This window comes from Rhagoletis pomonella, unplaced genomic scaffold, assembly GCF_013731165.1.
Source record: "Rhagoletis pomonella isolate Grant_MI unplaced genomic scaffold, Rhpom_1.0 Rhpom_scaffold_00009, whole genome shotgun sequence".
Classification (NCBI taxonomy): Eukaryota; Metazoa; Arthropoda; class Insecta; order Diptera; family Tephritidae; genus Rhagoletis; species Rhagoletis pomonella.
The window spans coordinates 12,015,085-12,033,410 of NW_023458563.1; the positions used below are offsets into that span (position 1 = coordinate 12,015,085).

Sequence of the window (18,326 nt, forward strand, 5' to 3'; positions counted from 1 at the left end):
TTTTTTAAAGCTTTAAAATGAATTATGAAGGGGAGGAGTGGTACTTTTAGATAACGAGATGACCTTTCTGGAAAAAAATTTTTTCATCGTGTTACGGGAGCTCAAATGTGCCCCAACACCGTGATTTTTGTACTTTTAGGTTAGAATATCTCGAAAACCCGACGTGTTTGGGCTATTCTGGGGTCAGATTCGAATTCAGTACATCAAAGACCTTCGGAAGAGTATAGTCCGATTCTTGGTTAGAAAACCTTGTTGGCCTGTGTTATCTTTAGATTGGTAACAGTAATGATTATGATGAACTTTGTAAGTGTAGTATAGTAGGATGTATGTATATACAAACAAATTTATGGCATTTTATCAGAACAATATATCTCGAGAAAGGCTGTTTTCCCTTTAAAGCAATATTTCATTGGGTTTCTAAGCAATATTTTAACGTTTAACTAGCCATAGGTGTAGTTTTAGATATCCTTTTAAAAGAAGCTTAGTAAAAATATAAAAATTTTCAAACAAAACTTATTATTTTATAATTCAAAGTCAAACCTTCTAACTTCACTTAAGTTGTTTTAATAAAATGCCACAGACATGTATGTGGATTTACTCGTTTTAAAAAGTTTTCTCTCTCAAGTCATTTATAAAAAAGTGATATAATGTTATCGACGAAACTAAATTTAAAAAAATTGTGGCAATTTCCGATATATTTCAAAAAGTTTCGACATGCTTGCATTGTCCTTGCAAAGCTCATATTTTTTATGTAGAAATATTTTTCATTTCAAAACCATTTAAAGACTGGGAATGTTTAAACAAAAATACTGAGCTAAAATTATAAAAAATCGAAACTCACTTTCTTGAATTACTCGACTAAATATACAAATGAGGCCATGAGGGTCCTCTACAAATTTTTTTTTTTTAAGTAACATCAGAAAAATGATCTATAAAAAATAAATGTGGTCTTTTACTAAAAAGTTCATTTCACCTACGTTATGCCACATACATATGTATTACAGCAAAAGTTAACTTAAGGGCGTGGCTCGGGCTATTACCGTTTCGATTCTAGTAATGCATTTTAAGGTGCACCTCAACTTTTTTTGAAATGTCAGTTAGGCTACTCTGGCCGTTAAGGTCTCAAATGTATGTACATACGTAGGTAAATTCTGTACTAGGGCACTTGAAAAATCTGGCATCTTTACTTCATAACACCCTGTTAGTCTCCCATGTACGTATGTACTTGCATTTCATTTGAAATTTTAATTTAACTGAATTATGTTAATTATACATACTACTTTTATGTGTTTGTAGATAATAAAATTATAAATAATTATATCTCAAGCCGATTTTTCCTTGCCTAATGGGATAACCACCGATATGCTTATAAATATTGTGCCATTAGAGGTCAGAGAATCAGTTTGTGTATTAGTACCTTGACGGCCGTTGTGGCCAAGTGGTTATATGGGCGTACTACCACTCCGTCGAACCTTGGTTCGATCCCTGGTCCCATATCTGTTTTCTAACATAGGTCGTCCTCGGCAGGCAATGGCAAACCTCCGAGTGTATTTCTGCCTGTAAAAAGCTTCTTATAAAAACAATTTGCCGCTCGGAGGCATGTAACAACATCAAGAAGCACACCGCAAATTAGAGGAGAAGCTCGGCCGAACACTTAGCAAAAGTGTAAGAGCCAAAATATTATTATTATAAAATTTATTTTTTTACACTGCAATAGTGGTACGCGGAGCTGCCACAGAAAATTATAAATTTTTATAAATTGTATTTAGAATACGTATTTATATAGATATGTACATATATCTGCGGTCATAAGCAATAACCGCCTAAGTCGACTTAAGAGAGAATTGAGTTATATATGCTATGGTATTCTGTAACTACTATTGCATGTGTATGTGAAATCCCCACCTCGCCAGCCAGGCTAATTAAAAAGTTATAGACGAACACATTTTGGTTTCCCATAAGGTTAACATTACAATTCAAATTTTTAAAACGTTTCTTCTCAAAATCGACTTATTCGGTTATTGCTAGTGGCCACAGACATGGGCGTATGCAGAGCATAATTTAGGGGGTGGGGCTCATATTTTTTTTTAATGTAAATTTTATTAGATAATTTATAATAATTTAACTCATTAATTTTTCCCTTTTTAACTGACTTCAAAAAAAGGAGGAGGTTATCAGTTATCGTCAGAATATTTATTTTTTTCATGTATGTTACCGCATAACTTTGGACCACGTCAACTGATTTCCAGGTAGTTTAGATCCGATCATTGGATCAAGAAGAAATTAACGGCACTTCTAAATTTTTATAAGAGAATTGAAGTCGGTTGTATTTTTTGCTTAAAAATTACTTGTTATTGTAACAATTGAGTTGTACCGAGCCCTACAAAGGAATTTATATTGCATAAAGTTTATTATGAACTTACTGAAGAGTTAAAATACAAATTTGTTAGTTACCTTAATTGCATGCAAATTTTAAAATGCGACTTCGTCTTCACAACAAAATCGTAGTTTTTTCACTATTTTTTACCGACTACAGAAAATGAGGAGGTTATCTATTCATCGCAATATTTTTTTATGTACATATGTTGCTGCATAACCGATTTCGATGATTCTTTTTTAAAGGAAAGGTGGTACCTCAGAAGTGGTCCCATCCAAACTTGGTTTAGATCCGATTACACTGGATCACAGATTTTAGTTTGGGTTTTGTTCTCCAGATGTCACTATCCAATTTCTATGTAGAATTTCTCGGCGATTCCGAAAATCGAGTTAATTTTTTTTCTATGGATACGTTTTCGAGATATTTGCAATTTACCGTTATTCAGCTTAAAACAAAAAGTGATTCCACTTAATCACGTATATCTTACAAACCAATTTAATAATCTTAAAAGGAGATACATCAAATCAAAGCCAATAAAATTCTCCATAAACCATGTATACATCACTTTCCGATAGGACTGATAGTTTCTGACAAATTAATTAATCATTCCAGTTTTTTTTTTATTTTTTAATCAAACTTTAACAGAAGAAAACTTTAAAAAATAACAGTTTTCATTATAAAATAAAAGGAGCTGGAATGATTAATTAATTTTTCAGAAACTATAAGCTGTACCGGAAAGTGATGTATATACGGTTTATGGAGAATTTCATTAGCTTTAATTTGCCATATTTTATATTTATTAGGCTTGTGACTTTATACAAAATTGAGCAAAATTCATCAAACAGGCGCTGGACTCGAGATGTTTAGAAAATTTGTATTTATGGATCGATTTAATTTGAACTTAGAACGATATTACCCTTACTTAAAAAAAAATTAATTCGGATGAAAGGTTTAGGAGCCTAAAACGGACAATCAGACATTTCATTTTTATATGTGTATCGTTACCTTAATATCAAAAAGGCCTAGATGACACGAAAGTCGGTAGATTACTCATAGTCACATCATAAAATTGGTTACAGCCTTCAATAATATACAGTGTTTAAAGGGAATTTGTGTTAAAGAACCGGATTTTCTATTTAATTCTTTAATCACTTTGTAAAAAATACAAATATTAGGTAGAGTCTTTCTATATTAAGGTACCGATATACTATGTAGATACAGGAGATAGACAAAAGCTGGAAGATACGAAATGTAGTACTAATAAGTATATGCGGGAAAAAGGTTTTAACTTTGACAATTTTGTTGGCAAACATTGCGATACATTCTTCAAGGGCGTATTAATAATTCTCTAAGGAAAAGGACAATAACATATTTACCATATGCCGTCTTTGAATATTTTCAGCGCAAATTATTAAACATGGCAAATATTGGATTCATATACCTACTTCTGAACAATGGATGAGATGTGTCGACTTGTGGATTTGATTATATATATAATTTCAGCAGAAAGTCTATACTTAACTTGCGTTATACATACGTTTAAAATAATAGTATCCAACAACCGCACTCAGAGTCTAGTCGATTAATAATTAGGCTGACTTCCAAAACATCAATTGCTTTGCAGTAAGTAGAGCACTGGCTTGCCATTCGAGAGATCCGAGTTCAAATCCTCGCCAAGGGAATTTTACTTTTTTTTTATTTAAATTTTTTAGTTTTGTTGTTTAAAAAAAGCTGTTTTTTAATATCATTTAACTTTTAGAATCTTTTTTTCTTTTTTTTTTAATTTTCTCAATTATTTAGTTTTTATTGTTAAAAAAAAATAAATTTCGTTTATCTTTGGCAAAGTTATTGCTAAAAGATAAACAGAATAACTTTAAAACCTCCTCGTTAGCAGATATTTCAATTAATCCTTTGAAATACAGAAAATAGCTTTCATTCAATTGTCATACGAAATACTTTTCTATCTCGAAAGACTGTGGCGAGTTGAAAGGCAGATGCCAGAATTGGCCTGTTAGCGATTTTTTTGTCTTTAAACCAAAAGTTTCTAACAAATAAATTATTTTCAAAAAATAGTTTCCTGTTTAAATTTAAAATTAAAGAAAACTAAATTAAAAAAGCAAAAAATTGTATGAAATAGGTTTATAAAAACTAAACAAGAAAAAAATCCTACCCGAGGAGTCGAACACAGATCTCTATAATGGCAGGCCAGTACTTTGCTTACTCAGCCATTGCGACTGTTGAGGCAAAATGATAAAAATACTAGTGGTATTCATCTAAACCAATAACTTTATCAAGCAGATAATCTTATAAGTTTGTGCACTCTGTTACATGAACGACCCACACTCTCTTTTCGTTTACACATGCGACAATAGTCGTGTTTTCCTTGGTTATAGAGCTCAGTATCACTAACTTTATAATACTAGCACGAGGATAAAGAAATTATAGAAACTAACTCACTAATTGGGGGAAAAATATATTTACGAGATAATATCTATTTAAATAAATATACATATAATATAAGGACTATTTATTCGACGTAGGTTAAAAGAAACAATGGTAGAATGTCTGTTTGTGTATGAATTCATTTGTCACGGCTACCAAACTTTGAGGCCAAATTATCAGTGAAACAAAACAAACAGAACGGTTAATAATTGAACCAGATCTCTATCAGGATCATATCGTTGTTGTTGAATTTGCGTGCAAAATTTTTATGTGGATCCCGATTATTGCCCAAGAAAACATAGCTAGAGTTGCGACAGAGTTGCATTGGCTTCAGTTTATCAAGTTTATACAGTGAAATCTCTGGAGAAATTTATCAGAAATGTGTAAACGAGTTTCCATACAAATTTTGACAGTTCATTTATAAGGTTTACACAATTATAAGTGTATACGGTTTACAATGCATTTATAAAGTTTGATGAATACCCTTACTTATTGTTATACCCGAGCGCACTTGTGCACAAGGGTATTATAACTTTGTTCAAATAAAGATATGGACCAATGTGTACATTAATGGTCAGAATTAAAAAAGAAATCGATTCAGCCGTGACTTTCTGTCCGTCCGTCTGTGCACACTAAAACTCGAGTAGAAATTGAGATATGTATATTAACGAAACTTGGTAGGTGTACTTTTTTCTTCAGTAGGTACTGAGGCTAAATTATTCAAACTTGATGTTTGCAATAATTTCTTAGCCAAAAATAAGTTTAAAAGTTATTTTTGGAAAATGGGCGTGGCACTACCCACTCTTGATCACATATATGTATCTCGGTAGCCGTTCGATAAATTTTTACCAAATTCGGTATGATTATTGAACTTGCCACATAAAAGCGAAACTTTGATAACTATTGATATCGGACTGAAATTACGCTCACTTTTTATATAACGGTAAATTTCAGAGATGCCTTAAACTTCGATATTTCGAGATTTCCTTGTAAAGAAAAATCATTATTATGGAATTTTGAAAAATGGGCGTGATAGCACCTGCTATATAGTTTATCTGATTAAGTCTAACTGAACTTACTATCGAAGATGCTTGAAATAGGGGTAAAACCGTCCCTGGTGAAAAACTACAGGTGAAAAAAACTATATTTAATTCGGCTTCGCCCGAACTTACACTTTTTTACTTGTTATATTTGATTTCAAACTGAAAGAAGACAGTGAGTGATGCCACAAAAATAGGACCGCAACTGGGGTCATACTTAAATTTTTCATTAACTAATGAACCTTTATCCTTTAACTCTGGGAGAAAACATTAATTAACAGATTCAACGATCAGTAGTTAAGTGCTCATTACAGCTAATTTAATTAATGTTTCTGAGTACGGCTGTAAGTGTTTTGCACAGAGCTCCGAACTGCTCCAAAAATCGATGCGGTTCGGTCAGAAAAAACTTGAACCTGTAGAAGAACCGGCTCATTAGTACCTCTGAACCGCAGTTCGGTTTGATTCGAATGGTTAACTGTTTTTTAATTTAAGTGCTACAAATATAACAAAAATCCGACCCATTCCCATTTTTTTTTTCGGTACCGATGTCGATGCCGATTAATCGTCTTATGGGGAAAGAATCGGCCGATGCCGATTCCAAAAAAAATTACAAATAAATGTATTAATTCATAAAATTTAATTTAACGGAGTTAACAAAAGAAAACAAATAATTGAATTAATTGTTATGCAACATTACATATATATATATATGTACATACGTATGTATATGTAAAAATATATGTACATATATCACATTTATATACATTACATAAAACACTTTTTATATGGTGCTAAGCAAAAATGTTTAGGGACAAAAAATTTCACTTCATTTTGTACTAAAATACACTCCTTTGCACTCAATGCATAAAAACTTATATGCTAGGTATTTAGGTATGTACATATGTACATTAGACTGTCCCAAAAAACCAACATTTGTTTTAATGCATACCCCCTCATTTTATTGGTTTTGTCTTAAAAACTATCCAAATGAATTTAATGGATTTCGGACCACGGCAACACTTTATCGCATGTTTTGTTAACTTACTCATTTTACTTCTATATAAGGCGGTATTACTAAACTCCACACAGTATTAGTGCATAATATTTAGTAAATCTGCGTTTTCAGTTTTTTACCATTTGGCAGGATTTTTTCCAAAGGGCCATAAATTATAATACATTTCCAAAAGTTTACGCTAAATATAGAAGTATGGCTATAGATTAAAAGAAAAATTTAAAACAAGATTATTTATAAATTTTGTTTTCAATTATCCTTTTGGAACGTGTCAAAAATGTTCTTTAAAATTATTATCTTTCAAGATTTTCAATTTTGAATGCATTTTGAAGAATCTTAGTTTAATACAAATCCTTTTAATATATACAAGGTTATTGAAGGATAAAAATTGCAAAGGATATTTTAGTTTAATTATTTTTTTCGGTGTCCTCGGGGGAAACCTTGCCGTTCTATTAAAACGTATACAACAAACAACACATAAAATCAGATTTCAATCTTTGTACTAAATTAGAAAAATTCTGCTTATTTTCACCAAAATTTCAAACTTTTTAATCAGAATTTTGGTATGCAGTTTTGAAGACGATTTAATTCTAGTATAATGAAGTGTAAGTTTCGAACTGGTATAAAATCCGGTTAATTTTTGGCAATTTTTTTTGCTGGCAGTGTCCTCCATACAAAAGAAAATTGTCGAACATACTTTTGAATGGAAAAAACGTGAAACACCTTCAACAAAAAAAATGCATTTTTATGAGCAGTCTGCAAATGTTTTTTGATGTTGGCTGTGGTCTGTCGCTTCACCTGAACATATGAAAAGAAATTCCAAATAATCGGTAAGGAATCGACGAAAATAGGCCGACGCCGATGCCGATGCTCAATTTTGTGCCGATACTAGCCGAAGCCGATGCCGATTAATCGGTCGGACTCTAAAACCTATATATGAGACATTCTTTTTCATATCGGACACCAAATTTGGTGTCACACTTTCGATTGGCTTAAAATTTTTTATGGGTTCTATACATGAAATAAGCTTACACATGTTCGAGGAATTTTTTTCGCTTTTTTCTTTGGAGATATGATCTGTCAAAGTTTGCATTTTTTCGTGATTCTGACTAATTATGCACTCCTTCAAATCGTTATATCTCGGGTTCTGCCCATCGTAGAGACTTCATCTTAACGTCGTTTTAAAGCTAAAGAATCGAGCTTAATATTTCTATATATAAGATGGTCAAGATTGTCCTAAAGCTAACTTAGCTATTAACAGTTGGACTTTTTGAAATTGATTTGCATAGTGAAGGTCAGTAAATTAGGGATTTAAAATTATACTATCGTAATCCTTGTTTAATTCTCTATAAAAAAAAAGTGGTTAAAAAAAAGAACCCCCATTAAAACTATTTTTAAAATATTTTTCTTTATGACGAGATGGTTTATTTTGTGAGAATGAACAATTGTTTGTAATTTGTTTTCCAAAACTTATGTTGAGACTAGATCGCCCTCACCCGCTTCGCTGAGTGCATGAAATTTCTGCGTGCTACATTATGTGTATTTTCAATAAGACTAAACATACTTAAACTATGCCAAAGACAGAAGATTTAAAATTTGTTTAACCATCTTCAAAATATTTTCAATCTAAGACTCTTAAACTTCTCTCTTGTGATACTTTTTCTTACTTCCATGTAGTAAAAATGAAGCCCTTTCAAAATCATTTCGATTGATTCCCTTATTGTAATAATTCATTGAAATTGTTGAATAAATTGAATTTAAATTTTTAATCAGTTGGCAACTTTTTAAACCTCACTCGTCTAACATTTCAAGTTAAATTTGAATTTTTAAACATGTGGAAACCCTGCTATACATATGTATCTTAGAAATAAAGCCTTTTCGAGACTTTTTCAATTAATGTTTTTATAACTTATTTAACTTATAATATAATTGTATTTGAATTTAGTTTTAAAACAGCAACCCTCTTCAAATACCTCAGAAAATTCTACATGTTCATGCTGAAAATTTCAAAACATTCTTTTCTTTGACACATTACCTTGAGTATAATTAATTTAAATTCGACTTTTAAAACTGGAGGCAACCCACTTCAAAATATTTTCCAACGAAAACCTTATTCTGGGTTATCGCTGAAACCATCGTAGTCCGATTTTCGTAAAATCTATGAAAATAAGATAACTGAATCCGAATGCATTCATAGTGTATGTTTCGTTCGAATCTATTCAGATTTAGTGATAGCATTTTCGTAGATTTCGCGAAAATTCGGCCTACGACGGATTCAGTGATAGCCCTGATTAAACCCCTTTCGTCCGACACCGATATTGTGAACGTATTCCAATTACCTGATTCCCTTAACTCAAGTAACTTTTGACCTTCCTACATTAGTTTAGAACTAAAACCCTTTTCAAAAACATTTCGATTGGTACCCATATTTTAGTAGTTTAATTTAATTAATTGATAATTGCTTTTAATTTTTAAACGGGTGGCAACCATTGTAAAACTCCTTTATACTTTTGTAAATGTTCAATCTGCAGCTTTCATAATAATTTTTCGTATGACACTCATACTTTAATTTTTCAGATAGCTTGCGAATAAATAATTTAAATTTGACTTTTCAAACAGGAGGCAACCCTTTCAAAAATATTTTCAAACAACAATTTTTTTAAACCTCTTGGCATCAATTTTTTAATAATAATAATAATATAATAGATTGCCGCTTACACATATGTTAGTGTTTGGCCGAGCTTCTCCTCCGATTTGTGGCGTGCGCCTAGATGTTGTCACACAAAGCGGAGGGACCTACAGTTTTACGCCGACTCCGAGCGGCGATTGTATTTTTATGAGAAGCTGTTTTTCATGGCAGAAATACACTCGGAGGTTTGCCATTGCCTGCCGAGGAACGACCGCTGTTAAGAAAAAACCTTTTTTCTATATTTTTGCGATGTTGCTTTCACCAGGGTTTGAACCCAGGTGCTGCGGTGTGGAAGCGCGCACTGCTTACCACTACACCACAGCGGCCGATTTTTTAGTATACTTTTCAAATAAATAATTTCCTTACTTCAAGTTGAATTTGATTTTTTAAATAGGTGGCAGACCTCCTCCTTGAGTATGGAAGTGATTTAATATATCTCCATACAAAGCTCCAGTACTCAATCACAAATATTTCCTGAGATATTCAGTATAAAAAATTACGTTTGTAGGGGGAGCCAAGCCCCTCGTCTAATCGAGATTAAATCTATCCTATATTTTAATTTGGGGTAAAAAACACCAGCGTACAAAATTGCATGATGATCGGTTGAGTAGTTAAAGCGTGAAAGCATAGAAAACAAACAAACTCACTTTCAGATTTATAATATTAGTAAGGATATATTTGGTGTGTTCAACATCGAGTTTTTGCAAGAATTTAAATTTTATTGCAGATTCCGATAGAATACCGATCGAGGTACAATATTTGTACGAAGGGATTTTTCTTTAAGGCGAGAAACCCCTAAAAATGGGCGTGGCAATTGTAGGACTAAAGTTTGCATAACGCGATTTTATTGCGGATTTCGGCAGAATATCGCTTCGTTAAAAACATTTGTTCCACAACTTTTTCAATCAATAAATATTCTAGGAATGGGCGTGGCTATATTAAAATCAAAGTTCAAAAATTTAGACTTTATTGTGGATTTTGCCAGAATATCTCTATGTATTGAAAAAGCTGTAGAACAAATATTGTTAACGAAGCGATATTCTGCCGAAATCCGCAATAAAATCTGCGTTTTGCTAGTTTTAGTACTGCAATTGCCACGCCCATTTCTAGGGGTTTGTCGCCTTAAAGAAAAATCTTGCCATACAAATATTATATCTGGATAGGTATTCTATCGAAATCCGCAACAAAATTTTACTTTTTGCAAAATCCCGATGTTTAACACCTTACCAAATATATCTTAACATAAGTTTTCGAAAAAAAAAAAAAAAACTGTTTATTCTCACAAAATCTCGTCATAATGAAAAATACATATTTTAAAAATAGTTCTTAAAAAACCCCAATTTTTTTAACCACGTTTTTTATAGAGAATTAAACAAGGATTACCATGATATAATTATAAATCCCTAATTTACAAGTCTTCACTATGCAAATCAACTTAAAAAATTTCAACTGTTAATAGCTAAGTTAGCTTTAGGACAATCTTCACCATCTTATATATAGAAATGTTAAGCCCGTTTCTCCGTTATCTCCGAAGAAAAAAAAGAAGAAAAAAATTCCTCGAATATGTGTTAGCTTATCTCATGTATAGAACCCACAAAATAATTGAAGCGAATTGGAGACATGACATACTTTTTTTTTACGAAATCCGTGCGACTTAAAATAGAATGGCTCATATTTGAGCCGTTTATTTTGTAAGTGGCATAAGTCATTTCAAACCATAACACAAACGACAATAACGCAAATTTGTGTTATTTCCCAATTGAATGTGAAATAACACAAATTTGGTTTATTTCATTTCTCGTTGAGCCATAAGACCAACCTTTAAAATTTACAATTGGGTAATAAAGCAATAGTGCCCATATGTAGTCACCCAGTTACATTTGACAAAAAGTAGTACATGAACAAGTTAAATGGACGGATTTGTAAGTATACAATTTTGAAAGTGCCCAGCGTTCGACGTCGCGCTCGCGTCCCACGTCCCCCGCCCCTATCAAGAGATCCGAGTTCGAGTCCTAGGGCAGGAAAATTTTCTTTTTCCTTTTTTTTTCTTGTTTAATTTGTATAAACTTTGTTTATTGAATTTTTTTGCTTTTTTGATCTAGTTTTATTTTGATTTTTAGATTTTGTTGCTTTAAAATGGAAACAATTTTTTTTAAATTTAATTAAATTGTTTGCTAAAAGACAAACAAGACCAATAACAAGCCAATTCTGGCATCTGTCTTTTAACTCACCTCAGTCAGATAAAAAGAGAGACAAAAGTCTTTATATTTCGGCAACTATCTTGAAAGCTCTTTTCTGTATTTCGAATGAGTAATTGGAAGATGTGCTTATAATGTTATTGTATTTATTGTTTAGCAATAAGTTTTCTAAAAACTAAACGAAATGAAAAAAAAAATCTTTTTAAAACAGGAAAAACTAAAAATTTGAGAAGCTGAAAGTAAAAGAAAAAAAGATGAATCAAAAAAATTTCTACACGTTAAATAAAATAAAAAATATGAATTTTTTTTCGGCAATAAAACTTAAAAAAAATTGTATTAAAAAAATTCCTTGCCGAGGATTGAACTCGGATCTCTCGAATGACACGAAAGTGCTCTGCTCACTGGGCCATTGCCACTATTTCAGCAACGTTATCGAAATTGAAATTTATTGAAAACAAACAAAAAATTGCAAAATCATTCGTTAAAAAGTTAAGTAAAGGTTTTTGTTTACTTAACTTTAATGTTCATTAAATGCCGTTAACGAATCATTAACTAACTCTGAGAGGGAATTTTTTCAAATCGTTACTGAGGGACACCTTAAGTAATCATTAAACGACTCTGAGTGAGGCTGTAAGTAAATATATTTTGTGAATATTATCTTCTTCATATGAATTATATCATATAAATATTTATTATATTATAGTTTTTTTTTTTTAATTGTATTATTGTTTAATTGTATTTTTGGAATAAACAAAGTTCTTTTTCCTTCTGTCAGTAAACTGTTTTGTTACAAATAGTATAAATGAGGTATGGGAAATAAGGCAAAATTTGTTTTATTTCCAACTTTTGTTGGAAATAAAGCAAAAGTCGGACTTTGGTATTATTTCCCATTTAAAAGTGAAATAAAGCAAATTTCGCGTTATTGCCTTTTTGTGTTATTTCACCCCCTCATTTGAAACAAATAGCATCAAAGCTTCAAAGTTTTTAATCAACATTAAAAAAAATCGAGTATGTTGCCACCAGTTTTAAAAATCAAACTCAACTCGAATTATGGGAATTAGGATATTCAAATACATATGTACTTATCGCACACTAAATCAAAAACCGTCACAACTAAAAAAATCCTAAATGTTCAGGAGAGGCAAAAAACTGTTGATGCTGCGCAATAGACGCAAGCAAAACCATAAAGTTTTAGTAGTATTTTTCCAGTTAAAGAAGATAGTGATGAAGAAGAAATTTTGGCGGACGTTGGGTATATGGTCTGTGAACTGTTTTATGGAAAAAATGAAAAAATTTGACTTGTGCCATTTTTTGATTTAGTGTGCGATATGATCTGCATCACAATATTTTTGTCAGACGAAAAAGGTTTAAGAAAGTTGCCACCTGTTTAATTAGTTAAATTCAAACTATTTAATAATTCGAATGGATTATTACAATATCGATCGAAATGGTTTGGAAAAGGCTTCATTTCTAAACTACATGTAGAAGAGTTGCCACCTGTTTAAAGGGGATAAGTTGATTACAAATGTATCACAAGGAAGATGTTTTAGAAAATTATTTTGAAGAGGATTGCATTTTTTTTTTAATCTTGTATGTTTTTGGCTGTTTTTAAATATGTCGAGTTTTACAGGTCTATTCATCGCTGGTGACAAAAATTTTGCAACCAGTAAATAAAATTGCTGTCAATTTTTAAACCCTTTTCGCATTCTGTGTACTCTTGTAACCAGTATATTTTTTTACAATCTCATAAGCTGGTAACAAGATATTGCTCCCTGAAATAGGCAAGACCAGAATTTCCACAAATCTTCGTAGCTGAATTGCTGAATATTTTAACTGCTTTACCAACGTACCTAGAATCACGGTGGCAAGAACTAGCAATATTTTTGTAAAATTTTCCGGTTAAAAAACCTTCGATAACGTGCAGAATACACCTGTTATTGAAATAAATTACACCCAACTTAGCACGCAAAAATTGCATATGTACACTCAGCGTAGCGGGTGAGGGCAATCTAGTACACATATATACATATGTAATTAAAACTAAAGAGATTAAAAAGCAAAACAAAATTTAGTACAAGCAGATATTCTGCCTCCACTTTTTAGTTAAAGACTTTTTTAATCTTGTAGCATACCAAAATATTTCTCTCACCTCAAGCGCGCAGAAACCTATTACCGGGCACCGTAACGATTCTAAGTTTTATTTAAAAAATTACTTATTAACAACACGGCGTAACAATGGAAAATAATTTTCGAATGGTATTGTATACATCGTATAATTCACGAACAAATCGAATCGGCTCAATTCTAAAAAAATATCACGACGTTCTGAAATGCCATTTAGGGCTTTTAGTGACAACAATGGAGGCATATACAAACATACATACTACATATCGTTATTGAAATGTATAAATGACCTGTTTGATATTATATTCTTCGCAATAGATTTTTTATTTGGACGTAGCTCATACTAAAACGCAGCTTCGTTAAAAGTGTTAGAGCCACATCTTAAAATCCAACGATCTTATGATATTTAAAAAAACGGTTCTTAGTTATGACGTTTCTGTATTTTACTAAGGATATAATTTAAATACACGAAATTTGTGAGCATTCAATTTCAATTTTTGTAGCAGTTACTTTAATAAAAATATATTATTTCGTTTTATTGTTGTTGTTTTATTTCATTACAAATTTTTAAGTTTTCGGTAAGTTGGAGCAATTTTATTTCAAGATTTATATGAATTTCTACGAATTACTCGGCAATTATTTTGTACATTTGATGTCGTCTACAACCAAGAAAGCGTCCCATTGGCTTTTGGTAAAAACCTTTTGAAAACTGTTTTTTATAGAAATACTGTTTATACTGTTTATAGAAATGCTATATCTATAGAAAGATCGATTATAATTGTTAGAAGAAGATGGAAAAGAAAAAAATCAACAACCAAATGCATACTTGTTAGGTGTTACAAATATATGTATGCAGGTATACTAGGGCTGGGACTAATCGTATATTCAGATATCCGTTCGTATTTTCGTATATATGGATAAAATCCGAATATCCGGTTAATATTCGTTCACTTGGTTATTCGAATATCCAGGTATTCTAAACAGTGTTTGAACGGATTCTTAAATTGTTTCCAAAATTTCAAAATCTATTAAGATGCAAAATAAATAATAGGAATCCGGCTGGGAGTTCTATCCAAATTTTTTTAACATCCAGAATTAACCGGATATCCAGATTTTATCCATATACATCCGAACGAATGTCGTGATATCTAAATACATGGATAGTCCCATCCTTATTACGTATGTACATATATGTAAATCCATACACGCAATGCACACACAGAGTTTCTGCTCCCAAACGCGTTGTGAACGAAATGACTGAGCTTACACCCTTTTACAAACTGCAATGGGAGAATTAAGTAATACATACATACGAACAAAAATACTTGCATACATATTGTTAAAATCTGCACATTTTTAAGGCACATTCGCCTGTCTGCCTGCCTATCGCATCTCGGCTATGTTGTGCTGCGCTGGGCTGGACGGTGCCGGCTGGCTGATTGGTCGACTGTTGGTGCAAGCAGTGTCCCCGCCACATTTTTTATTTTGTTCCTTACCGTCTCTTTTCGCAGTGCCCTTATTGTTTCTGCTCCTCGCTTTTTGCAATAATCAAAACGCATTAACAATTTTAGAAGGGATGCAAGTTACCGCTGTCCAACTAAAACACTACTGACACAAAACCAGTCAACCACCCAGACTCACCAGCGTACACCCCTGCGAAAAAATATGCTAGTACATACATATACACAAAACTTCTATTCACTTCAAACTCTAGTGGAGTCTCGAACAATCGGTCTACTGAAGACTAAAAGTCGTGTCACACGATTAGGTATATGAACAAAATTTGGTGCAAATGGGTATCCCAATCATCACAAACAGTTTGTAAACATTTTTCAATAAAATTTAAAACCATACCAATTTTCATTAATAACTCACTTATTGGGTATAGTTTCCTACATAAAGGAGATATATCGCAAAAACTGGTATATGAACAACCAGTGGTATAGGAGATAAAGCTTATACAGCATAAATTTTGACGATTTTCTCAGTACATTTTGTATTATTATTTATAAAATATCTTACGAAATTTATCGGTTTTAGCTGTTCAAATAAAGGAGTTTTACAGTAAAATCCCATATCTGAACAATCAGATGTATGGAAGATACATATATGTTATAGTCACCCGATCCTTGTAATTTTCTCTGTAAGTATTCTATTAATAATGAGTGTAAATGGTGAGAAATTTCATGTTCCTAGCTGCATAAATGGAGGAGTTATGATAAATGACCTAATATCTGAACAATCAGTTGTATGGGTACTGCAGGTTATAGTGACCCGATCTTTGTTATTTTCACTGTAAGTCTTATGTTGATAATGAGTGAAAACACAGCGAAATTTCATGGTCCTAGCTACATAAATGGAGGAGTTATAACAAAAAATCTCATATCTGAACAATCAGTTGTATGGGAGCTATAGGTTATAGTTACCTCATCTTTTAAATTTTCACTGTAAGTTTTCTGTTGATAATTATTGAAAACAGTGCGGAATTTCATGTTCCTAGCTATATAAATGGAAGAGTTATAACGAAAAATTTTACATCTGTACAATCAGTTGTATGGGAGCTATAGGTTATAGTGACCCGATCTTTGTAATTTTCACTGTATTCTGTTGATAATGGGTGCAAGTACTGCAAAATTTCATGTTCCTAGCTGCATAAATGGAGAAGTTATAACGAAAAATCTCATATCTGAACAATAATTTGTATGGGAGCTATATGTTATAGTGGTCCGATTCTTCCGGTTCCGACAAATAATTAATACATTATAAAAATACACCCACCTACCAAATTTTATCCGGATATCTCGAGAACTGAGAGACTAGATTGTATACAAACAGACGGACAGACAGACAGACGTACATGGCTAAATCAACTCAGCTCGACGTTCTAATCATATAAGTATACATTTCAATGGGTCTATCTCTGTTTATTCTTGTACTTACAAACATCGGACCAAAGTTATAATACCATTTCATGCTCATGAAAGGTATAAAAATCAAAGAGTTTTTAGCCACTACAAACCTGAACTTTATTATAATAAAATTGAATACGTACGCTTCACGCTACGCGTACGTTTCAATGTGATACAAACAAGGAATACCATTTGTTTTCTTTAACTTTTTTGGGCCATTGTATAGCACCTAATTAGCTCTATATTTAACCGAAAAATGAAAACAATCGAACTGCCTGGTCCTGAAATATAAGCATTTAAAGAGAGTGTCGTTACGTGACAAAAAATGGAAGTCGATTTTTTCTTTTCTTACAAAATCGCAAAACTGTGAATTGTGTATAGCTATTTTCATGAAACTTATTTTAATATGATTTGGAGAAATTCTAGTTGTTTTTAGAGTTTTTTGAATTAATGCAACTTGTTTCAATTTTCTTTTACCACCCCAAGTGTGAAACGTATTGCTTTTAAATGAATTTTTAACGCAAATAAAACATGTATTCTATGTCGAATATACTTTATATTTTGACCTCAGCGCCAATTCAGGGTGAATTTGTTGGAAATCTATGTTTTATTAAGTTTCAACTACATACGCCTAATTCGAAACAAATCGGACCATAAATACGGTTTTTCGAAATATCTCGACCTTGGCGCCACCTAGGAAGACCATTTTACGCAAACATGATTCTACTTACATAGCCAGTATGTATTTTAAAAAGCAGAGAAATCGGCCCGTAAATACGTTAGATACAACGTATCTGGTGGACCTTCCGATGGAAACACCCATATGTGATTAAAAATTAATGATTTTTTTAAGTTTTGATACAAAGTTTTAAATATGGATTTATATGGATGCTTTCAGGAACGGGCATGATTTTTAGTTTCGATGAAAATGAAATATGTGGTTTGTTGTTCCAAATAATGAGACCCGTTTTTTTTTGCCGAGTTATAACCTATTTTGTTTTTTAGATAAAGATCGATATCTTGGGAAGTTTTTTTCAAATGACCATAACTTTGTTAAGAATTAATAGATTTTAACCATTTTTTCAGTCAGATGTTAGTAATTCTTAATTATCAATTTTTATTTTTATAAATTTTTGATTAATTTTTATGAAAAATAAATTTTGCTAAAACTATACTTTTTCTTCGATACTTTTTCACAAGAAAATAGGATGAACTGCAATCGGGCTGAATCCGTAGTAGCTAAATTTTTTTTTCGGAGATATGATTTAAAAAAAAATACATTGCTGAGGCACATACTACAATTAGTCAATAATTTTACACGAAAGAACGTATATATTATTAATAATTTGTTTGGAATAAAATAATTTTTATAAGTTATCGCACAATTTACAGAGAATCAGTTATCACTTATCCTAACATCTTATTTCACAAGCCCCCACACATGTTCGCAAATTTTCGCCGTATTTACACTAGTGATATTACTGTAGACTTCAGACTAAAAACTTATTTTATTCCAAATAAAATAATAATAATAA

General features: G+C 31.7%; 1 protein-coding gene across 2 annotated transcripts in view; it reads left to right on the forward strand.

The window, feature by feature from the left end:
* LOC118745571 (myb-like protein Q) overlaps positions 1-18,326 on the forward strand; it is a 166,076-nt gene that overhangs the window by 92,845 nt on the left and 54,905 nt on the right. Inside the window, exon 3 of one of the 2 annotated variants that reach the window (XM_036479057.1) lies at positions 3,780-3,855. The exons of the other annotated variant lie outside the window; for it this stretch is intronic. Within the exon in view, the coding sequence (XP_036334950.1) occupies positions 3,780-3,839 (60 nt within the window). The 3' untranslated portion in view covers positions 3,840-3,855. Of the gene's footprint in view, positions 1-3,779; positions 3,856-18,326 lie in introns of those variants that run through there. 2 annotated transcript variants of the gene reach the window in all.